The 25,454-nt window shown below is 48.4% G+C and overlaps 1 protein-coding gene across 2 annotated transcripts in view; it reads left to right on the top strand.

Moving 5' to 3' along the window:
* The window catches only part of KCNJ6 (potassium inwardly rectifying channel subfamily J member 6), a 136,733-nt gene that overhangs the window by 98,894 nt on the left and 12,385 nt on the right, over positions 1-25,454 (top strand). For both annotated transcript variants that reach the window (XM_081138955.1, XM_081138956.1), the window contains exon 3: positions 12,347-13,267. In XM_081138955.1, the coding sequence (XP_080995081.1) occupies positions 12,347-13,267 (921 nt within the window). The remainder of the gene's footprint in view (positions 1-12,346; positions 13,268-25,454) is intronic.

Raw genomic sequence — 25,454 nt, forward strand, 5'->3', positions numbered from 1 at the left:
GAACATCCGAGAGCATGAAGCAAAACTGTGCACCCAAGTAATTGGTGGGAAGGTGATTACAGAAGTAAAACTCGGTGTCACCAGTCACCCGCAGGGGCCCAGCGTGGCACCTCATGTCTGATTTGCATAAGAATACTATTAAGCGAGGTACCTCCAGGCCGCCACCATGAAATGCTGCAGCTGGTGGATGCCTGGAGCCATTCATCACAGTCACCAGTTATTAATGGTTTGCCAGGTGTGGTAGCCTGGCTTCGGGACCGCTGTTGGCACTGCAGACTGTAGAGGTGGACGGGACGTGAGCAGGCTGGTGAGGGGGCATCCACCTGCCCGGTGCCCTCGCCTCCCTCCATCTCCCCACGGGGGCAGCAGCCCTGGGAAGACGTCCCAACGTGGTGTATCCCCCAGCTGCCGAAGCCTGAGAGCAGGTGGCCCTTTGTCTTCTGCCTCCAGCCGTGGGTTCCACCAAACCAACCACGTTAGAGACTTCAGGTCACCTCAGGCTCTAGGCACCCCTTCCTCCCACAGCCCCCGCACTTTGCCCTCTGGAAGAGTGGGAGTCTCGCACTGAGCCTTTGGGATGGGGCCCAGTCTGGATACTGCATTGGCCTTGGCACCAGCTCCCTAGCTGCCGAAGCTGAGAGCTGCACCCCAGCTGAGAGCTGCACCCCAGCCCAGAGCTGCGAGGAGCAGAGCTCACAGAAACGTCCGAAGCCCGGGTGCCAAGGTTTGGGGCTCCTGTCGACCTGAGGCGCCGCACAACACGTGGGCATAGAGTGACTCTTTTCTCAAGCCCAGAGGGGAAAATGGACTGGGAGAAGGTGGAAAAGCACCACGAATGTCTGCGGGGGATTCCCAGCCCTGGGCTGTCCGCATTTTCTGCTGATGATTCTATTTTAAAATCTTTACTTTCCTTCTACCTTCTGAGTCCAGCAACAGAGACTAAGAGAACCTCCCATTTGTGTCAGAGAACCTTCCCGTTTGGGTAACATGTCACTCCCGTCTCTGCTCCCGCCGGCTGACTGAGTCACGTCTCTGGGTGCGGGGGTGGTGTGCAGAGCAGCAGGGGCTCTGAGAGTCGGAGGGAAACCGAGCGCAGGGGGCCAGCCCTGAGCAAGCTGCGAAGAAGAAAAAATGGGGACCTGACAGTCTCCAACCCCCAACCGCATTCCAGGAACCACTGAACCAAATGAAGTCGCCCCCTTACCCGTGGGGGGTATGTCCCGAGACCCTTGGTGGCTGCCTGGAACCTCAGATAGTACTGAACCCTATATATATGTGTTTTTCCTATATACACACCTATGATAAAGTTTAATGAATAAATTAAGCACAGTAAGAGATTAATAATTATTAATAATAAAATAGAATAATGATAATATAGTATAAAAAAAGTTATGTGACTGTGGCCTCTCTCTCTCTGATAACCGATCTGATAACCGAGGTGGCCACTAAGTGACTATTGGGCGGGTCGCGTATACAGCGTGGATTCAATGGACAAAGGCATGATTCACGTCCCAGGCAGACAGAGCGACAGAGCGGGATGGCACAAGATGTCATCACACTACAGAACGGCACGCTATTTAAGACTTACGAATTGTTTATTTCTGGAACTTTCCATTTAATATTTTCAGACCACAGTTGACTATGGGTAACTAAAACTTCGGAAAGCAAAACCCTGGGCATGGGGGCACTCTGTATGTCAGATACGTGTCCTACAGATCCTCGGTCTGCATAGGTTGTCTTGAGCTTCAGTGAGCTTGAGAAATTCTGGGAGAAACAAATTTAAGCAATTACATATATAAATCAGAATCCTTAATATGCTAACTTATTCTAGAACTCTTCAAGAAGCTGTCACTCCCCACCACCTCCCAGCAAAACAGGGTTCCTTCACCCCCACATCAAGGATGAAGGATTTGATCCAGGGTTGTGTTGAAGTGAGTTGATACCAGCTCATGAGAAGTAATTGTTAAATATTCGGGGATTTGGGGAGCTGGTCAACAGTTGATAGCTTGAAATCAGCCACAATGGGAGTTTTTACACTACAGAAATTGGCAAATGCTCAAATCAAGGCTTGGTTTGTTGGTTTGTTGGCTTGTTTTAACTTTCTGTAAAGCAGTTTTACCAGCGTGCCACTGGACCTAGCCCCAATTATAGTCTCCTGGACTTGGAGGGGGCCTCAGAGAGTCTGAGGATTCTCACATCTTTGTCTCTCCTCCATAGTGAGTATTTATCGGGGGAAAGCTGGTAGGGTGAGTCATCTACCCAGTAGTCCTTAGAGGAGAGACACTGAGAGGTGGGGAAGTTAGGCCCAAGATAAGGGATCAATTGGGTATCTGAAGACTTGGATCTTCCAACCAAATCCAGTGCATTTCTCCCCACAAAACCCTGGGTAGGGAAATGCCCACTTTTGGGAGCTAAGACAATGACTGTGGGGAGCTGACTTCTCTTCAAAGACCCTGAAATGCCAACTGCAGATTTTTCCAGAACCACACAGACTTAATGAAGTGCAAATTGTAAGGCTTTTGCATTCCGATCAGGTTTCACTAGGAATTTAAACCACATCTCAGTAAAAGTAATTCTGTTTTATTGATGCAGGAATTAGTGTAACCACTGAAATACGTTCAGAAGATAGGAGCCTTCATAGGCAAAGAGGAAGCCGGCGCTGGTCTGTTTAAAATGCCAGCTCTTCAACTTCAGGTGCAAATTAAACAACACGATGCCTGTGGAGTGTGTGTTAGAGGTGAAGACAAGGTGGGAAATGAGGCGAGGAAATAGCTGTTTCCTTGTGAAATTAAACACACCCTGCTAGAGCAGAGCAAACACCCCAAAAGCCGGCTCTACAGCACCCCCTTTTGTGCTGGTGGCAGGTGATGCTGTCCAACAGGTGCTTCATTGTGGGGTCAGTTGTCCTGAACCCTCAATGACAGGGTCACTGCTCACAGTGAATTACCCAGGACACTTCTCTTTCTCACCCAGTCACAGTCACCCCAGGAGAGGGACAGCAGAGAAAAGGAAATTCAATTTTCCACTTGCTAGAATTCTTAACAGAAAGGGGTCTGAGGGAAGCGGGCTGAAACATTTGTCTAAAATTGGAACTCTGGCTAATGGAGGGGAGGGGGAGTGTTCTTTCCTCCGCCGTGAAAACCCACGATGTGATGCGGTCGGAGCGAGTCCCACCCGGAAAATGGACAAGGAGATGTCACGACCATCATGCAGGGAGGGACTGGTTGCTCTGAAAGGGCTTCCCCTGCCCTCACTCTAGAGCTAAGCAAACCCCTCGCAGGAGGCTTGGCATCCCACAATTCTAGAACCTGTGCAAGGGGGTCTCATGTCTGTCTCAGTTCTACGAGGAGCTAAGAGCCCCTTTCTGACCTCTCTCTTCCCCCCTCATTCCTCCTCTGGAAATCAGATCTATTCTATGGACTCTCCAGGGTGGATGACCATAGTCTATAGACAGGAAGAAGAAAGGACCAGAGTGACTCTGTTCTGAGCTGGGCATGGCCTTGTCACCCTTGCTGTTCCCTGCACGGTGCCGTCAGCAGGCGGGAAGGGCTGATCTTCTGAAGGCAATGCTTAGCCTTGCATTTCATTCCTTCCCAACCCCCAGAGACTTTGTTCACTTCCTTCCAGAACTTTCCATGGCTCCTTTCCCACCGCCTCCTTCCCGCCTCATTCGGAAGGAGCACCCTGCCACCTCCCTCCTTCACCAGCAGACAAAATGTCCCCTGCGGCTTCAGCCCATGGTCCCCCTCTTGCCCTGCAGCCTGACTTTCACCCTGCCCACTCTCTACAGAGTCACCAGTGGCCTCCTGGCTGCCAGGCCCAACAGCATCCCCTGGACCCGCCCTGCCAGTGGGGCCTCCCCCCTACCAGCGCCTGCTCGTCCCTCTCACCCCCTGCACCCTCTGCTCCTCCCGGCCCTCCCTGCAGGTGCCCCTGGGGTATCTGTGCTCTTCATTCTTCCGTGGCCCCTCCGCACTCCCACTCTCAGGGACGGTTCATCATCGCTCAGCACGGCTGGGCTGGGAGTCTGCCTTTCTGTCCTGTCTGGTTAACGGAAAGGGCGGCAGACTCAGAGCCCAACGCCCTGGGCCGGTTCTAGCTGCGGGCGTAACCCTGGCCAAGGTGTTCGCCTTCTCAAGCCAAGGATGCGCCCACCTCACAGATTCGGGGGGGTGGCAATACTCCTGCAGGGAGGGCCGGGAGGAGCAGAGGGTGCAGGGGGTGAGAGGGACGAGCAGGCGCTGGTAGCGAGGCCGCCGGGCCGCACGCAGGCGCGGGGCAGGGCCTCGATCGGCGGCACCTCTTCCCAGCTTAAGATTCTGTAAAAGACGCCAGAGCTTCTCCCACCTCCAGGCTCCCATCCCACACGCTCGCCCCTAGAGGGGCCTTTCCTTCGCCTCCCCGCTCTGGTTGACCTTTGCCCCGGGCATGACCCCTCAAACGCGCTGTCCTTCTTCCACTCCACTGGGGCCAGTGAGGCGAGATCCTTCTCGTGGCCACTCATCCTCACCCTGCGCGCGCGCACACACACACACACACACACACACTCTTCCTGTCACTCGGCAATAGCAGAAGAGAAAGAACATGAGCTCCCAAGCCGGGCCAGGTAGGCCTATTTCCGCCATATGTCGGACATATAAGCTTCAGCAAGTGACTGGGCCCTGCGGGCCTCCATTGCCTCGTCTGTAAGATGGGCCAACGCTTCCCGTGTGGCTACAGTGCCCAGCCCAGTACTTGACACCTAGCAGCTGTTCAGAAAGGTTGGCTCTCCTCCGTTCACACGTCAGGGCCACAGGCAGTCCCACCTCCTCCAGGATGCCGTGGCTACTCGGTCCGGCCACAGCCGCCTTGCCTCTGACATGCCAGAACGTTCTCAGTCTCATGGCCGCGGCGCTGAAGGCACCTGCTCCTGGATACGGGACACGGCGCGGGTCCTGTGCTACCAAGCAGCCTCTTCGTTTCCAGATGGGTCCGCCCGTCTGTGTCTTGGATTGCTTCTGAATTTCCCACAGTTTCCAGGACAATGCTGAGCTTATAAAAACAGTGATTATTATAGCCACAAACCGCGCGCCGCCTTTGACCCAGACACCGTCGTAATTGCTACCAGTTGTTCAATGTCTGCTACGTACCAGGTGCTGCGCTCGCAGGATTTACTTCTTTCTCACAGTAACCCCGCGAGGTAGGTTTTACAATCGAGGAAACTGAGACTCAGACCCCGCGGCCTGGACGAATGCACACGCATCGCAGACGGGACAGCAGGGTTCCCGCCCAGGCCTGCCCGTCGCCTTGTCTCCGGGCTGAGCACCAAGGAGAGTTACATCGCTTCATTCTCCCGTGAGCCCAGCAGGGCAGCATTTCGCCCTGTTTGCAGATGAAGAACCTGTGGCTCTTGGACCCCCCTTAGTGGGTAGCAGAGCGGGGACCCCCATCTGGCCGACCCAGCCCCACCCTGCAGTCATGAGGCCGTGGAGGGATTCCGGCTCCAGAAGGAACCACCAAGTCCAAGGTTCCTGAGGGGCGGGAAAGCTCTGGCCCGCCTCCCGCCGAGTCTGTTGGCTTCTTGGGCCTCACTTTGTTCGTGTGGAGGAGAAGGAACTGAATGATGCCGAGGTTCCAGGACTCCTCTCACCCTTACAGCGCCCTTGAGCAAACCCCAACAGGTGGCCTGTCCTCTGAGCAGACTCAGGCCAGGGAAGGGCGCGTGGCTTGGCGGGCAGAGCGCAGATGGCCTTCTGCCCACTCGGTCCCCTCCTCCGGGCACCCTGTGCAGGAGGCAACCCACAGCTGTGCGCAGTGGTCCGAAAGGTTCTAATGGTTCTATCAACTGTCCTAATTCTTGAAATCACCTTTGAAGGAGAAATGCGGATATCGAATGTCAGCGTCCTTCATCCAGCCCAAAGTGACCTGTCATGTCTTCCCTTTAAGCAATGAAATGGCACCTCTCCCAAGCCACCTCCCACGCACAGAGCAGCCCCTGGTCTCCTGACCTCCCAGTGGGTCCCAGACGTTCTAAATTCAGGTTCACAGTGTGAGGCCCTCAGGCTAAAATTTTAATAGGACCCTTTGCCCTTTCATCACTGTCACCTGTTCCCAGGGGACAGAGGAGCTATTCTTCCACACGCCTGTGACTTTCAAATTCCAGTCTGTCTGGATTTCTGATTATAATAGTCTCCCATAGTCACAGTAGCTCAAGGCACAGAACAAACGAGCTCACCTTCCCAGGACACATCAGACATAAATGGCAAGCGTCACCACCAGTCCCCAAGGAGGGAACATCTTCAGGTAAGGACTCAACAAGAAGACAAGCATCGGGGCAAAAGGAAACTACTGATTTTACACTTCAGGCACCACTTGTAGCTACAGCTCTGAGTTGTCCTTCAATGTGTCCTGGTGGTAAAATGGGAACATGTAACAAAACACGCAGGAAAGATGATCACGGGAAACCCTGCCCTGACCTCAGTCTGCAGCATCTTAGCCCAGAATCCACTGCCATCTGCACACCTTCTCCTGAAGCTTCTTGGAAGCTAATCTTCCCTTATTTAGAAAATATATATGCTTTTCTTTTTTCCTAAGACAATTTATTTTTTAGTGTAATAAAATACACATAACATAAAATTTACCGTTTTAACTATTTTTAAATATATACTTCTGTAGCATTGAGTACATTCTTACTTCGGTGCAGCGATCACTATCATCCATCTCCAGAACTTCCTCATCTCCCCAAACTGAAACTTCACCCCCATTAAACACTAACCCCCCTTCCCCTCCCCCAGCCCCTGGCAACTGCCATTCTGCTTTCTGTCTCTATGAATTTGACTCCTCAGATACCTCAGATCAGCGGAGTCTGGCAGTACCTGTCCTCTCGTGTCTGGCTATGTCACTTAGCAGAATGTCCTCAGGTTCATTCACGCTCTAACAGGTGTCAGAATATCCATCCTTCTTAGGCTGAAGAATATTCCGCTGTGTGGATGGGCCACATTGCACTTATCTGCTCATCAGTCCATGGACACTTGGGTTGCGCACACCTTTTGGCTGTTACGATGCTGCTATGAACATGGGTGTACATATACCTGTTTACATGTCTTCTCCTGACCCGTAAAGGTGGAGAAAGCCTTGCCTGGTCTGTGGTTATGCCGAGTTCCGCTATTTGTATTGCTAGACACAGATTTAATTCAAGGAGTCTGCTGGAATACAGTTTTCTTGAAATTCACGCTGGAAAGTGAGCCAACATGAAGCTCCTTCAAGACACAAAGCCTGAGGAAAGTGTCTCCCACATGCCCCCCCATCGGTCTCCTCCCTCCCCGTCTCATCCCTACTTCTCTGGGAGAAAGCTTCATCCCTTTGTCTGTATTTCCTGCCCTCCATCTCTGCTCTTAACAGCACTTCACATTGACTTCCACTCCATCCAGCACCTCACTCCACCACTGCCCCTTCCTTACAGTGTCAGCCTCTCCCCTTTGGCTTCTTCTCTGCATGTAGATGTGCTCAACACTCCTCCAGCTTCTATAAACACCCATCAAACACACACACATACACACATGCACTACACACACGATCCATTCTACGTCAATCCCTCCAGCTCTTGGTATTTAACCACATCAACCCCAGTCCCCTCTCTCACCCCCTCCCAGACCAATCACTCCTCCACCCACTTCGACCTCACTCTAGAACCCACCACTCAAGGGACCCCACTCTCACCAATTATATTAGTTTCCTGTGGCTACCACAAGTGAACACAAAGTGGTGGCTTAAAAACAACAGAAATGCATTCTCTCACAGGTCAGTGTCTGAAACCAAGATGTCAACAGGCTTGTGCTCCCTACGAAGGCTCTGGGGAGGACCCTTCCTGCCTCTCAGCTTCTGGTGTCTCCATGAATCCTTTGGCTTGTGAGAGCATCACCCCAATCCCTGCCTGTGTCCTCACATGGCCTTCCTTTGTCTCTGTATGTCCCCTTCTGTCTCTTATAAGGATGTTCTGTTGGATTTTGGGTCCAGTGTGACCTCATTAATTACATCTGCAAGATCTTATTTCCAAATAAGATCACAATCTGAGGTTCAGGGTGGACATGAATTTGGAGGAGATGTTACTCAACCCAATGCACTAGTGAATCCAAATTTCCAAGCCCAATGGACATCACTCAGTAGCCCTATGTAGTATCTGTTTTGGTTTTTCAAAATAGAAATGGCTTCATGTTTCCTACTTATTTTTTAGATGATAGAAGCATATTAAGGGAAAATTTAAATATAGAAAAATCAAAAAAAGCAAAAACACCAACGAACTTACAACTCAGATATGGATCAAAATGAACATTTTGGAAAACATTCTTCTGCACACACACATTCACAAACACACACATTACTGCAAGAAGGTAATATATGCAAAGTGGACTATATGTTCCTTATTCTGCCTTTTCACTTAGCGCTATGGCATGGGCGATCTGCCAAGTCAATGAACACAGACCCATTCATTCAATGAATAGGTGCTGTGTACTGGGCACTTATTCCAGGGCCTGAGATCCATCTGTGGATAAAACACACATAGATCCCTGCCCTCAGGGAACTTCTCTTTTCACAGTGGTCAACAGACAACAAAAACTTAAAAAATAAATATGTAAAGAGTAAAAAATGCTGAAAGGTGCAAAGTGCTATGAAGAATTACACAGCAGTATGAGAAGGGGGACCTGAGAACTAGTGATTACCATTTCCAAAGGGGGGGGTAAACGTAGGCCTCATTAAGAAGGTTATCTTTGCACAAAGAGGTGAAGACCCTAAAACATTGGAAAATCATTTTTCATGACCGCATAGTATGCCGTTGATTATATCTGCAACAATGCGTTTAACCAGTGCTCTGTTGATAGATATTTAGGTTGTTTCTAATTTTTTCAAAGCTATAAAAGAGGCTGCAATGTAGCCCTGTATATAACTGATGAGTATTTGTGAAATTATTCCCTTAGAATAAATGTCTAGACCCTAATCCAAGACATCTACTCATTTCTAAATCATAAATACTACCTCCCTGCCCTCCAGAAAGACTGCCAGCTGACACCTCCAATAATACATATGAGTTTGCAATTCCACCACCTTCCCCAACACACACACTCCCCATTTGTCGTTTATTTTTAATTTTGCTAACTTTAGGGTAAAAAAATGTTATTATATTTGCATTGCTTTTACTTTGCCCTAGTTGAACAGTCTTTCCATCTGCTTGTTATCTCTGTGTATTTTTTCTCTTATAAACTCCTTATTCATTTCCTTTCATAATTTTTTCTATGGAATATTTATTGTTTTTATAAATCAGGAATGTATATATTATGTGTTGCAAATATTTTTCCTGGTTTGTCTTCTTACTTTTCTTACAAACATTTAAAATTTTTATAATGACAAAAATACCAGTGTTTTAAAATAGTTTCTGGATTCCTATCATGGTTAGGAAAGCTTTCCCCACTTGTAGAATTATAAAAATACATCTGTACTCTTTCTGTCGTTTTTCTTAATTCACTTGGAATTTATTCTGATATAAGAAATAAGGAAGAGACTCATCATTTTTCTCGCAAGTGGGTAGCCAGTGGTCCCCACAGCCTGTGCTGAATAACATTCCGTGTCTGCCCCTGAGATGTGGTCACACCCAGCTCCCTGCCCCATCCTGCCCTACTTCTCCTCACCTCTCTCATCCCTCTAGCACCTCCTCTGACTCCTCTACCTCTGATTTCTTAATGGAACTGCTTGCCAGGACCCTGTCTTCTATATTCTCTTCTCGCTCTGCACAGTCCCCCCAGAACTTTCATCCATACCCCCCCACAAGCCCTGCACCCAAAGTGCAACGGCAACAGGACTACAGCGACTCAGTGACCGGCCCCTCCAGCTCCCCCTCTGACACCTGCTATTATTACTTTCAGGTTAAATTTTGACACAAAGCTATTTTGCACCTTAGCTAGGCCTATGCAAATCAATCAGCCTTCTAAAAGAGAGAGAGAGAGAGAGAAAAGAAACAAAAGAGGAGGGGTGGGGGGAATCTGCCTTTTCACATATGCCCACATTTACTCTCAGCCAAAATCCAGGAAAGCAACTGGAGTCAAGTAAACCACAAACTTCTTGGCCTCTTGCCAGCTGGGGGAGGAAGGGGGGTGGAGAAGGACAAGAACAAGAATAAGAACAAGAACAAGAATAAGAACAAGGACAAGAAGAAGAACACAACAACAAGAACAAGAAGGAGAAGAAGGACAAGAACAAGGAGAATAAGAAGAAGAACAACAACAACAACAAGAACAAGGACAAGAAGAACAAGGACAAGAACAAGGAGAACAAGAAGAAGGAGGAGGAGAAGAACAAGAACAACAAGAAGAAGGACAAGGATAAGAAGAAGAACAAGGACAAGAACAAGAAGAAGAACAACAACAACAAGAACGAGAAGAAGGACAAGGACAAGGACAAGAAGAAGAAGAAGGACAAGAACAAGGAGAAGGAGAAGAATGACAAGAACAAGAAGAACAGCAAAAAGAAGGACAAGAACAAGGAGAACAAGAACAAGAACAAGAACAAGAACAAGAACAAGAACAAGAACAAGAACAAGAACAAGGAGAAGGAGAAGGAGAAGGAGAAGAACAAAAAGAACAAGAAGAAGAACAAGGAGAAGGAGGAGATGAGGGGTTTCTCCTTCACAAATGAAAGGCTATTGAGGGCAGTGATCTAAAAGTGACAGTTGTCAAGCCCAACAGCCTGCCCTACAGACCAGATGCTGTCTCTTCCTTGCGCTACAGACCTATGCAACTGATTTTTAAGGAAACTAGCCAACCAGGAACAAAGTTAACACTAAGTTGGTAGCACTCAAGTCCCATCCCCAGCTGTTTTCTCACCCAGATGAGTGTTCCCTCAACTGACCACCTTTCTCCTTTAACCAAGGCGAAGAAATGTAGTTGCCGTGGGCAGGACGCATGACAAAGTCGAGGGACACAGAGGAAAGCCTGGGAAAAGAAACTGCTCATAGACCCTTTAGAAAGCTTTAAAGTTATTGGCTGAGCAAATCACCTCATATGGCGGTTTATATTTGTGTAATAACAGTAGCAGCTCCAAATTCCCCTTCGCACTCAGATTCTAGAAGAGTTTTCTTAATGCATCAGTAACTAACGCTTATACCAATGCATCATCATGAGGGCCTTCAGAAAAAAGTAACCACACGCCAAAACAGCAGGTATTCAGTGATGTGGCAGAAACCAAGTCAAATGTGTAAACACTTAAAAAGAGAGAGATGTCCCCACACTTTTTTAACCTTGGCATTGAATCAACCAACAAAAATCAGAACTTTTTTTTAACTCTGAAATTTGACTGGCAATTTAAAGAGCTTGCTCAAAATTCTTGCCCTAAACATAAGGAAAGTAGCAAAGGAACACTTCATTACAAAGGAGTACTTATTACATGTCTGTTCCAGGCAGGTATGTGGTTTCATCCAGCCTTATAACCACCCCATCAATTGCGCATCTTGATCACCACTTTGTAAAGGTGGAAACTGAGGCTCAGTGCATTTGGATAGTGTATTAGGCTACTTGGGCGCCATGACAGAGTATCGCAAACTGAGAGGCTTAAACAACAGAAATTTATTTTCTCACAATTCTGGGGGCTGGGAATTTAAGATCGAGGTACCAGCAAGGTTGGTTTCTGGTGACTTTGGTTGGTCTGGAAGACCTTTCTTCCTGGCTTACAGATGGCTGTCTTCTCACTGCCCCCACATGTCCTTTCCTCTGTGTGCACATGGCTGGGGTCTCTTCCTCTTCTTATAAGGACACCAGCCCTATAGAATTAGTGACCCACCCGTATGACCTCATTTAACCTTACTTACCTCCTTAAAGGCCCCATCTCCAAATACAGTCCCATTAGGGGTTAGGGTTTCAACAGATGGATATGGTGAGGTGGGGGAAGGGGGACACAATTCAATCAATAATAAATAGCATGTCCAAGGGCCTGCATCTGCTAAGTGGAAGAAAGACTGTCTGAATCCGATCATTTCTTTATCCAAAGTGTGGCTCCCATGCCAGCATCTCAGGTGACGTGGGGAGACATCTGGCGGTAAGAGCAGACTCTTAGAACTTGCTGGTAAGGAGACAATGTCACAGAAGGGGCCCTGTCTGTTGGGAAGGGTGGTGAAGTTCCTACACAAAGGTAGACCGCAGAGCTCAGGAGGCCAAGTCAACTAGAGGCCTGTTCAGGTGACTCCAAATAAAAATGGCTTCATCTGCTCTGTTAGTAGCTACACAGATGGCATTTGGTTTCCCTTCCACATATCATGATTCCCATGATCTCCTAAGAGCCAGCATTTCATTTGGTTTTTCTTTTCTTTTCTCCAAATCACCAGCTAACGTCCTGGAGGGCGACTCCATGGATCAGGACGTGGAGAGCCCTGTGGCCATTCACCAGCCAAAGTTGCCTAAGCAGGCCAGGGACGACCTGCCAAGACACATCTGCCGAGACCGGACCAAAAGGAAAATCCAGAGGTACGTGCGGAAAGACGGGAAGTGCAACGTCCACCATGGCAACGTGCGGGAGACCTACCGCTACCTGACCGACATCTTCACCACCTTGGTGGACCTCAAGTGGAGGTTCAACCTGTTGATTTTCGTCATGGTTTACACAGTGACGTGGCTCTTTTTTGGGATGATCTGGTGGCTAATCGCGTACATCCGAGGAGATATGGACCACATCGAGGACCCCTCGTGGACTCCCTGCGTCACCAACCTCAACGGGTTCGTCTCTGCTTTTTTATTTTCAATAGAGACAGAAACCACCATCGGTTATGGCTACCGGGTCATCACGGACAAGTGCCCGGAGGGAATTATTCTGCTCTTAGTCCAGTCTGTGCTGGGGTCCATTGTCAATGCATTCATGGTGGGATGCATGTTTGTAAAAATATCGCAACCCAAGAAGAGGGCAGAGACCCTTGTGTTTTCCACCCACGCGGTGATCTCCATGCGGGATGGGAAACTGTGCCTGATGTTTCGAGTCGGGGATCTCAGGAATTCCCACATCGTGGAGGCTTCCATCAGAGCCAAGTTGATCAAATCCAAACAGACCTCAGAGGGCGAGTTCATCCCTTTGAACCAGACGGATATCAATGTAGGGTACTACACCGGGGATGATCGTCTGTTTCTGGTGTCACCGCTCATCATCAGTCATGAAATTAACCAACAGAGTCCTTTCTGGGAAATCTCCAAAGCCCAGCTGCCCAAAGAGGAACTGGAAATTGTGGTCATCCTAGAAGGAATGGTGGAAGCTACAGGTAAGGCATGTCCATCCTGTGGGATATCTGTGGGATATCTGTGGGGTCAATGGTCATTTTAAATGGGACCTCACATTCTTATTTATGGCAAAATATGGAAAACTGAACCTCACTCACTGTTGACACCATCCCCTTGCTTCATGAAATAGCATGCCCGTGTGGCTTATCCTCTCACATCTACCCACCAAGAAGTCTAACCAGTTAGCATTTTAAAAGCCCTTAGGAAACAATAAATACATTCTTAAAAAACACTCCTTAAAGTATGTAAAATTTGCAAATATTTACTTAAAATTTATCTCTAAAGCACTTTTTAAATGGCTCTAAAACATTGTTTAATTTAAATACTTCAGGTTATTTATTGCCAAGCCAGGAGGAAGAAGTTAAGCCTTTCAAAAGAAGCCTGACAAATTGCTTTAATAAAAATGCAATTTCCCCTCTTCTTTGGGAGCCATTTGCAAGGCCCATAGCATCGGTGCTTGTTTTTTTAATATCAGGTGAATACCTGGTGTCCATCTCCATACTCTACCTGCCTAACCCTCGGTGGACATAGTACTGCAGACCCAGTAACTCTAGCAGGAGAGGAAAAAATTGACGATCCACTCATCATAACCCTGTTGACCCTCTGCTGTTAATGGCTAATCACTGGTGTGTTTTAGGGAAGATGATCTGTTCTCAAAATAGAGAAATGGTCTGTTTTTACTGAAGTCTTCACTCATATCTGAACTTTACACGTTATACATCCTAACAGCAAAGCAGGTTCAATCTGCATTTATCTGTAACATTCCACAAAACAGAGCCATAAACTCTGCCTTAAGCTAACAATGGCATCCCACAGAAAGCGTATGGACTAGAACCCTAATTCCTTAATTTCTTTACTGTTCTTCTGAGTATCGGTAGTAGTCTTGGGATCCTGCTTATACAATCTGCCCTTCTGTGCATTGAGGTCCTCAACTGGAGGCTCGGGGTTGGTTTATATAACCTGAAAATGCATGGCCAACAGCTTGGCCCCAGATTCTTCATCAACCCCTACGCTGATTCCAGTCATCCCATCAAAAGAAAGTCGTTGGGCCCACTTCTGCTTCCCTGTACCCAGCAGGCAAGGTCAGAACCTCTAACAAATTTCTCTCATGATGCTGTAAACAATCGGTGTGTAAATGCAGAAACCAATGAAAATGTGAGTGGCAGGCTTTGCGTGGAGCTCAGTGATCTGAGCGGGCTCCTTTCCATAAAACCAAAGGAACAGGGACCTAATCCGAAAACGGCTTTAAGGCGTAACAAGATAATGACTGTGAAATACTAAATAAGTGCTGCAGATGTGAACAGGGCTATCTGTAACTTTAGCCTGACTTTGGGTGTATTGGTGAAGCAATGGTTGTGTGTTTGGGGGGCTGCGGAGGAAGGAGAGAGGGAAGGAAGCAATCTAAACACCAAGCTCCTCATTTCCCACAGACCAGAAACTGCTCCCACTGGGCTGAGCACAGGGACTCTGGAGTCCCCTAGTGGTGGCCACTGAGATGCAGCCTCTGGCAGCATAAACCGACCCCCACGTGATGCAGTTTTAATATTAGATTTCTCACTATAAACTCTCCCAGCAGGACCTGGGGGCGGGCAGTGGACAAGCCTTGTTATAGTTGCATCTCTGAGCGCAAGAAGCAAATGCCGCCGGAAATGTGTACCTTCTGGTTAGTGGTGTTCATCTGAGCTTCACGGTGTAGGAGCCGGGCTTCGTGTTCCCTCCAACCAAAGCTCAATCTCAAAAAAATTAATGAATCCAGAATAAGCAAATTACCTTGTGATGTCCCTGAGTCGGCCTTCTCCCTGGGCCAGGCCCTGTCTTTCTGATGACAGCTTGTAATGGGTGAGCCTTTCCAGAGGGAGAAATGTCGTTTCTTGGTAATTAACAGCGATCCTTGCCTCTGAGCATCCGGTGGCCTTTCTCCTGCTTTCTCAGAGAAACAAGGTAAGTGCCAGCAAAAAAAAAACAAACTCAAAACCTTTGTTCCTGGAAAAAAGGCAACCACTATTAATTGTCTAACAAAACAAAAAAATAGTTTTCCAACTTCTGGAAAGTGGAGGAAGTGTGTTCTAGAAAGTTCCGGGTTTATCGGGAAGCTGGACACGCCTTGATTCTTTCCCGATGGGATCATACAATTCGTTGCTTCCAGCGCATCTGATCTCTTAAGCTTCAGGGGGATACTCTTCTTTGTGAGTAAAAAGCACAATTGGTGTTTATGAGCATTAAACAGACCCTTGGGGGAAGAAATGCTTCAATGAGTCAAAGTCACAGGGAAAAAATAAATGTGGACCAAATGCACACTGAGGAAAACAAATTCACAAGGGTCTAATTATTCACTGTAGGGCTGGATGGGACAGCAAGAGCCATGACAACAGCGAGCTGGCACAGAACAGCTTCCGCTCTGCTCATTTCTCTGTGCAGAAACGTCTGAGTTGACCTTAAACTACTACCAGTGATCTCAGTCAGCGGGCCTCTTTCAAGGATGAGCCCCACGCTGCAACCTTGGCGCAGTGCCTCTTCCTGTCCCCCGTTGTGGGCACAGGCTGATCACCACGCGGCATCCGCTGGAGATCTGAGCCGCCCTGCAGGAGGCTGACGGCCGGGTCCCTTAGTCCCCCGGGCCCGGCTCAGCACGCAGCTCAGCTCTCCACTGGGCGGATATCCCCAAGCAGCAAGCCTGCTTCGCCCGTCTCGGAGAGCTGGGCTCACTTTTAGAAAAGGAAAGCAGGACCCTTGAAGGCATGGTGTGCGTGCTGCCCCACCGAGGCCCTGCAGGCCCGGCCGCTCCTTCGCGCCAGGACTTCTCTGGCCTCGCAAAAGGCGACTCACACGCCCAAAGGGCAGGCCCGCATCCTTGGCGCATGGCTTCGGGCTGGTCCTGCCCACACTCAGAAGGATGCGTGCAGTGGCCTCTCAAGAACCTTCCAGTCATGTGATTCTATTTTTGAAAATGAATCAAACCCTGGAAAATTCTGCCACCAGCCGCCTGGGCATCTGGGAACTGGCCGCGTCTCATCCCACAAATATATTTTTAAAGGGGGCCCTTTATGTTTCTGACACATGGGCGATTTTGAGATAGTGATGTTTACAGAAGAGTTCGTAGCTACGTAAACAAACATGCTCAGCAGCTGCAGCGAACGTGCGTTAAAATAGTAAAGCATTCATATAGGCTGTTATTTATAGAGGGCGAGCTGGCCTGCAGGCTGGCCAGCTCCACGGAGCCGAGCCCGGTGCCAGCCGGCTCCTCACTGGAGCCTTTCTGTGGATGAACTTCCATATTTACCCCCAGCGATTATGCAACTGTGACAAGCGGCCCTTTCCAACACCCAGCAAATGTGCCTCGTTAGGATAAATCCCCATCAAGCTTTTTTTTTTTTTACGCTTTTTATTACGGAAACTATAAAACGTATATAAGAATAGGCCCACTGGTATAATTAACTCCCACGCACTCATCATTTAATTTCTATAATTGTCAATTTATGGACAAAACTTGTTCCATCTATATCACTGCTCACTAACTGTCCCCAGCATCGTGTTTTACCTGCAAGAATGTCAGTGTGTGGCCTTAAAAGATAAGGATCCTTTTAAAAACATAATTATGACACCATTATGGCTCTGAAAATAGTGATCACTTCTTCAGATCTAATACGTAAGTGTTCCAATTTCCAATTGCCTCATAAATGTCTTTTTAGAATTTTTTCTAAGTCTGCTTGATGGAGTCAGGATGCAAATGAGGCGAACACACTGTGACTGGTTGTGATCTCTTTTTAGCCTCTTAATCTATCCCTGTGGGCTGTTGTTTTTTCTTTCCAAGTTTTTCTCAAAGAAGAAAACCTCTGAAAGATTTAAGTAAGGCGTGAAAAAGTGGGGCAAGTGGAGGGTTCAGGAAGCCCACTGAGTGACGATGTGCCGGGTAACTGTGCAGACGAGGCACCAGGGCCGGCCTCCCAAGACGGTGTGTACAGCCCAGGGCGAGGGGCGTGTGCTTCGGACGTGGGCGGCCCCCAAACCGTCCGCCCCAGGGAAGCCCAGTCCCGCTGCCAGAATAACGTCCACGTGAAGAAAGTCACGGAAGTCACATCACTGATCTCAGCATTTTTGAATTGCTGAGAGTTTTTGAATTTTTTTTTTTAAATCCTCATCTGAGGATATTTTTTTTCCCGTTGTTTTTCAGAGAGTGGAAGGGGGGCGGAGAGAGAGAAACATATCAATTGGCTGCCTCCCACACACGCCCACCGGGGCAGGGGATGGAGCCTGCACCCGAGGTGCGCGCCCTTGGCTGGAATGGAACCCAGGACCCTTCAGTCCGCGGGCCGACGCGCTAACCACTGAGCCAAATGGGCCAGGGCTGGAAGGAGTCTTTAGTGGATTCTTACTTTATAGGTGAGGAAATGGAGGCTTGGCTAAGGCCAAGCAGCCGCTGGCAGAGCAGGGAGCCGAAACCCAAGGCTCCTGACGCTGGTGCTGAGCCTCCAGAGTGGGTGCTCTTCACAGTGGGTGCTGTGGGCGCCTCAAGGTTCTGTAGAGAAAGGCACCCAGAGAGCCAACGGGTGTTTAGTGTGCAGACAGGCTTGCACCGTCAGTGCCTCTTTTTCTGTAAGGCTCCTCTGTTGGTCTCCAATGCTGTCGATTCATTTTTTAATAATTCTTTGTGCGTTCACATGAATTATTAAGATCCATATATTAAAAAGGGATATGCCGCCAAAAAGCCCTGAAATTGAAATTAGGTAAGCGCTGTCTGCAAATATACGCCTGGAGGAATATGTTGTTGTCAGATCTGGTCTTCAAGTATCGTTTTTCTTTTCTGGAATCAAAACGCCACTTCTCTGCAGCAGGGAAGAGTCTGAGCCCACGGAGTGAAAAGGCGGCGTTTCGCAGATAGGGCGGCTGAGGGTTGGCGTTACAGTGTTCTTAGGCCGTTTCTAGAAACGACATTTCATAGCCATTACCTTTGGCAAATCTTATTTTCTCCTCTTGATAAGTTACCGCTAATCCCTCAATTGGCAAGCCATTTTCTCCAGATTTACTATTTTTCTCTTGAGTGATAACCCCGACTAGCCTGGGGAAACAGTTAATTGATGGGATCTGAGATGGTAGGCATTTGGATAAAAATCTGGTAAATCTCTATAAGGAGTAATGTTTTAAAAAATTCAAAGACGTGAATTTATTTTTCCTAGATAGAAGTCTACCATTTGTCAGCATTAAGAAATCCAACAGTCTCTTCTTCTTCTGGCTTTAGGTTCAAGTGATCTACTCAGGGCCTCTTTCCAAATGCCCACATCAATGTAATATACCCAGGTAGTGTCATTAGCTGCATAAAAACTGATAACACCTGCTCCCCAAATATGGTAAACACTTTGTGATCCTCAGCAGTTTGGGGACACTGTGTTCTGGTTCATCAAATGTCTTAACAATCTGAGGTTGGATGTAGGGCACAGTGTTAAAGTTTTCCATCACCCCTCTAAAGGGGAGAATACTGTGACTCTGTCAACATTTCCTATAGTTTAAAAGACATCTGATGTCCCGTAACAGGCAGTGCCTCAAGGTTACCAAATATTACTGTGATTGAAAAGACCCAAATACTGGATAATTATAAAATTTTTCATTATTAAAACACCAGTTCCAGAAAATTCATTGCTCTCCCTTCTCCAGATGGGCCATGAGGAGCTACTAAAGTGAAAGTTCAGCAGAAGTCAGCGACGGTCACACAATATAAACAATTTAGAATTCAAACCCAAGGTGGGGAAATGGACTAGCACCTGAAAGTCAGCTCTGATTCCAACTCTAAAGTCAACACTCACGTTAGGAGGAAACTGCACCATTCAAATTTAGAGATGGATGTTGAATAGTGTGGGAAGCCTCTAATGAGTGTGTCCTTAAATAAATCGCGTTCTAGGATTCCCTAGGACAGTCAGTAATACGAGTACTGACAGCATGTGCCAGGGAGGCAGTTCTACCCAGCATCTAATGGCCATGACCGGGAAAGGATCATTGGGGAAAGCACGTAAATTATTCACAAACACACACACACACACACACACACACACGCACACAGCTAACAGCCAGGGCCGCTGCTTCCCCAGTTACCGATGCACCAACCACTTACACATCGTTTGTGCTACTAATTATTTAGTATACCTCTTTTTTAAAAGTAATCCCAGCTGCAGCTCAGTTTATCTATACTTCTTTGTGTCATCTAGGGTCAGACCATCTTGGGTTCAAACCACAGTTGCTGCACCCACTGGCTTGCTCAGCCTCTTATGCCTCAGCTTTGCCACCCTAAAATGGGAACAAATGATCTAATAGTATTTAAGATGTTGAAAGGTCACCGTACCTACCTCACCAGTGACCTTTCCACATCTTAAATGCTATTAGATCATTTCTTCCTCCGTAAACCTCACAGGCAGCAGAGAGCAAAGCTTTGTGAGGATGGGGAGCCAGGCAGTCAGAAGGGCCAATCCCAGTGTTTAGGGACCTTGCAGCTAGTGCCTCTACAGAATGACAAATGCCTTCCCTCCGAAGGCCTCTGAAGGGTCAAAATGGCAAATGTTAACCTGTGATGACAGCCGGCACAAGAAATGCAAATTCACCATGTGAGAGTCAACGCCAGCCTGGCCGCTGCCCCAGTTACCTACCATGAATTACAGATCGATGGATCTGAATTAATGAGGATCACTGGGCTCAGAAAGACTCTGCATTCCTATAAATAGTATCATTTCATCGTTACCATTTCTGCCTGAAGTGGACATGCATATAGATTATTCTCAGGTCTTCTGAGGCAACTGCTCAGTGAGGACGGGGCCAATGGCCTGCATTTGAGAACATGTCTATGATTCCAATTCCCCTCCCAGGTTTCTCATAAGAGCTCTGAGGTATCCGTTGAAACCTCAGTTTGGAGAATGTATTTTTGCGCTGCTAGCTCAACTCAACTAAGTAATATTTACTTACATGAGTCCTCATAGATGCTTCTGCTTTGAAGTACAGATGCTCTTCAAAAAGTAGATAGTAAAAGTGAGTTTCTACATAGCCAATTCCATTGCTCTATTTACTACGGGTGATACATACACCGCGGCAGTCTGCACCGGCTGAGTCACGCTGCAGCGACAAACAACTCCAAAGGCTCCAAGCACAAGGGTTTCTCTCTCGTTCTCAGTGCACATCAGCTGGGGCTCTGTTCCCCCCGCGCTTCCTCCGGGCCGCAGGCCGGCGGAGGCCCCTGTAGGACGTGCCGTTCTCGCGGCAGGAAGGAAAAGGGAAACGGCAGAAGGCCTCCCGTCTGCTCACCATTTGTTAGTCAGCGAGTCATATGGCAGGGCCTGGTGCCCGTGGAATGGCGAGTGTCATTCCCATGCCGGGACGTGAAATCAGTAATTGAGAACAAAACAATACGATCTACCGCAGACACCCACGCGGTCTCGGGAACCGGTAGACTGAGCTGGAAACTTGCTGCAAGCCAGGGTTTAAAAGGTGTGGCGGTCGTCAGCGTCTTCTCCAGGTCTGTCCGGGTCTCATCCTCCGGCCGCGTTAGGTCACATTGGCCTCCCGAGCACGGTCTTGCCTCCTTGGTCCTGTGCCCTGTGTGTTCTCCTCTTATGTCCTTACCCACCAGTCCCTCCTTGACCCATTAACCTCCACGGGTGTCTGCTAATACTCACCCTGCACACAATATGCTTGAGAAAATCTCAAAGAAACATATTTGCTTAGAAAATGTTTACATAAAATCTTCCTAAGGACGGTCTCAGGGACTAGAGAAAAATGATGACCATCATCATCAAACCCCAATAAAGGGTCCGGTTGGACATGTCGTAGATGGAAATCCCGACTGGGTTTATTAGGCTGGTCAAAGCCTAAGTATTTTTGTTATAGTGCTTTCTGGCAGAGCCAGGACTGACCCTCCCCTTCAGTGCTAACCTCTCTCTTCCCTCCCCTAAGGGCTCGTGCCCGCAGCAGGGCCCGCAGCAGCAAGCAGGCGCCTGGGGCGGGAGAAGCAGTGGCCTGGTGGCCCGGTGGCCCGGTGGCCCGGTGGCCCAGGAGGAAATCTGCCGCGTGCACTTTGCATTTGCATCCCGGGGATGAGCAGCGGTTTGCTTACCTTTGAGAGCGGGCTAAAACGGAACCTCTGTTCAAAGCAGAGAGTCATCAGTCAACAGTCCTATTATTAACTTTGTGTTTTAAGGGGGAAAGTACAGGGACGGGCGCGTCTTTGTTTCAAGGTGCCGGCACTGACTCGCTCGTCCTTCTAGGCCAGCTCTGCTGCTCTTGGGGTGAAGGGTTCCCGTGCTACTAAGAAGTTCCCAATGCTTCTCACAGCCATGTTTACCCCTAGGTCAGTCCATCCGGAGGTTGAACATCCTAAACTCCATTCCAGCCCCAAAGGGCCTTCCTTTGTCCACACTCCCCTCGCCAATCCCCTCACCCTGTGTCCTTAGGAGGCTGGGCAGAACATACAGTAACTAGTCACTTATGAGAACACAGCCCTGGCTGTAGATCACACAGGCACCCAACACAACCCTGCCTCTCTCAGGCCGTTATGGGACTCAGTCCACGCAGAAAGGTGTCCTTACAGACTCATCAGAAATGCCCCCGATCATACAGAACAGCTTGCTGTTGACACAGGCCCCAAAGTGACATTGCTCAGCCCTTCCGGTCACTGCCCCAAACCAAATGTGCTGGGTGGGGAGACCTCACAAAGGCCCATGACGTGCTTTGACTCTACTTCTATCCATCACAGGACCTTGGATCAGAATTATTGTAACCAACTCTCAAATAACAGTAGCACAGAACTTTCCTTAACAAACGCCGTTTCCCCTAGAATGGATTTTCACTGGGAAGCACCCATCAGCACGTAAACAGAGCAGCTAGTCATTAATGAGACGGCTTTTACCCGGTTCCTCAGAATTAGCCTCATTTTGGTTATTTACAACACAAATCAAGATGTATAAAAAGCAACCCCTTTTTGGTATCTATATTAAGAGTAAAACTTAACATATCTAATCCAGCCCTTTAATTCTAACTTTAACTAAATAACTAAATTTGAGGGAAGGGACTTTAGAAACTTGGGCTAAACAGATGGTTGCTTGGCATGTTACTGGGGAACTGTGGATCTTAATGGGAGATCTATTTCTTAGAGAATGTCGAGTTGTCGATATTCTGATCTATGCATGCTATGGTCCATTTTGGTTTAGAAAAGGAAGAGCTTCTACAATTTTTTTAAGAGCATTTTTGTGCCCTAACTGCAGCCATAGGCTATTATCTGGGCTGGATGCCATTCTTGGTAACTGCGGTGCTGTCCCCAGAATTCAGGAAAATACTCATAGGCCTTTGGAAAAGTCACAAATCTTAAGGTTTCCTAAGACTCCCACAGCAAAAGCCTTTTTATCCTACGATGTCTGATATAAGTACAAAGTTATGTAGACAGTTGCTAAAGTCAAAGACTTACCCCATAGAGTGCCCCATCATTTCAATGCAAAAAGCTATTTTATTAAAAGTCCTTGGTAGACAGTCCTTGATCTTTTATAAATTTAAACAAGATTCAAGGGGGAAATGGCTACTGTGAGGTACATGTTGTAGAGTGGAAAGCCTTGGATATAAAAGAAAATTTTACTGGAAAATGATAAACCTCTGGACATGGAATAGTTTAAAAAAACGGAGTGATTGGTGATTTTTTTTCATATACATGGATTTTTAAAGTAATTTATAACGATTAAACACAACTTGCATTGCATAATACTATATTGCAAAGGAAATGACTTTTATAAGGACCACCTCAGAGTTGGTTGCAGTGAATGTCGCTCATCTTTCCAAGGCATCCACCCAAAGTTAAGTTCCCTAAGGATACAGTACCATGGGCCAGTGAGGAAGAATAGGTTGGTGGCTTGGGTCATCTGAGAGCCAAGCTTTGACTCAGCCCACGACCCAAGCCAGCCCTGATGATGGGGAGGACTCCTGCTTCCCTGCTGTGCATTTAGTGGTGTGAGGAAAGGAGCCTCAGCCCACCCAGTACCTCCCACCCAACTCCTGGTGCCTGGCATGAGATACGTAGGAGACTAAGCCTTGTCCTTCACAATCGGTCATGAGGTTCAAACAGCCCAGTTTGACATGTCATTTGGTCTGACACTCAGTGCTAACCATTTTCTTACAATTAGGTTGTTGAATCTAGAGAGAGAGAGAGAAGGAAGGAAGAGAGGGAGAGAGGGAGGCAGGGAAGACAGGAGGGAGGCATCTATTGACAGCCTACGTATTAAGAACTGGGGACTGTGGATGGATGGATGGATGGATGGATGGATGGATGGATGGATGGATGAGTAACTCCCTGAGAGAGCCAGCCTGAGCTGTAAATGCCCCTTTCTTGGGAGGCTTAGAGAACAAAGACACAGCATAAGAACACTGAGCCCCTTAAAAGGAAAGAGAAACACCAGGTGGAGTCCATTTGAGGGGGGAAGTGAGAAGAAAAGGAAAACACTTTTCCTACCGACTTTTCTTGTCTCCCTTCTCTATTATAACCCACCAGACCCTTGAAAGTTTGCAATTTTGATGTGGTTCCAGAGCAGAAAAATCCATCAAGATTTTATCTGGCTAAGGGCAGTGGAGGAGGGTAGGCGAGCATCGTTGTCTTCGTTACTAGGACTCTGTCACTAGAAAGGGGTCACTTTTTAAAAGCCGGAGACCCTGGCAGTTCTTCTGCAAATGGGACTTCTCGCTTAATTGTACTTTCAAGAATATATATATATATGTGTACATATACATACCTACATGGACACTATATACATATATACATGCATATACACATTTCTGTATATCCATGACACATATATTGAGTGATATCTTTGCAACAATTGAATTCTGTTGGTTCAGTACATATGCTAAGACTTCTCCACTCGACCCCTATTATGCTCTCTTTGGATCTGACACTTCAGCCAGCACTTCCACCCGTAATGTCACTGTGTCATTACCTTTTCTAAAACAGTAGAAAATACTAAGTAACCAAGTCTGGTTTCCAGCCCAGTATCTGCACAGGCAGGTCTTAGTAATGAGCAGTGTCAGGTATCTCACCTGCACCGCGCCCTCCCTCCCCTGGCCATTAGAATTCAGTATCACAGAACAAGACTTGCCGGTGCTCGGTGCTCGGTGCTCGGTGCTCGGTGCTCGGTGCTCGGTGCTCGGTGGAAAACGGAGCCCAGCAGCAGTTGAAGTAGTAAAAGCAGATTTTAATCAGGAGCTATTACAATAGGAGGAAAGGGACCTCAGTACGGAGCTGGGCTCAATTCCAAATCCAGCCCAGGCGAGCGGGGATCTAGGGCCCACCGGTGGGCAGAGGGTGCCAGTGAATGAAAAAATACTAAGAGGAAACTCAGGGCTCTGGGGGATCTGGCTGAGCTGGCCTAGCGGGTCCTTGCTGAAGGTGGGCTGGATGACCGGACGTCATCCGGGGGACGGTGAAGGATGAGGAGCCTGGTCAGAGATTGACGGTGACCAGGTATGTGGGGGGGGGGGGGTCTGGCTAAACAGACTTGGCAGGACTTTGGATAAACCTGGGTGGTACAAAGACATGGAAAGTCAAGAACTAGTTGGGAGGAGGGCTCAGGGGAGGCTGACTAAAGTTGGGTCGGGGAGAGGGCCTGTCACCAGCAGAGGGTCGTCCCACCAGCTCCATTAGGCTGCGACACGAGGGTGAGGCTCACCGGGGACAGCCCTGGGCTTGGGATCAGAAGACGCAGTCAGAGATCGGCCCTGCCGCTGGGCCTTGACCGAGACGCCCGGTTTGCCTGGGCCCGGTTCCTTCACCCGAGGCGGCCAGTGCCCGCCCGGCGTGGGGGGTGACACAAGCGCGCAGCACAGACTCTGAGCTGTAGTAGACGGGGCGGGGGGCTGTTTCTAAAATCCTGGTACGTCTCTGCTCAGAAGTCCTGCTCACCTGTAAAACGGAGGCGGTCGAAGCTTCTAAACGTGGAGTTAGGGACAGCACTCCTCCTCGCGGGAGCGCGGCCGCCCCGCTGCGACCCCGCACGCGGAGTTCGGGTCAGGCCGCCGCGGCTCTAACCTCCCTTCACGAGGGAAGAGCACCTGCGTCCCAGGACCTGCTGCGCGGCGGGAGGCCTCCCCACTCAGGCGTCTCACCTGAAACCGGTCGGCCGGGAGGGGCGCCGTCCATCTCGGGCGGTAGGACTCGCA

The sequence above is a fragment of the Miniopterus schreibersii genome (genome assembly GCF_964146895.1).
Source record: "Miniopterus schreibersii genome assembly, chromosome: 5".
NCBI lineage: Eukaryota > Metazoa > Chordata > Mammalia > Chiroptera > Miniopteridae > Miniopterus > Miniopterus schreibersii.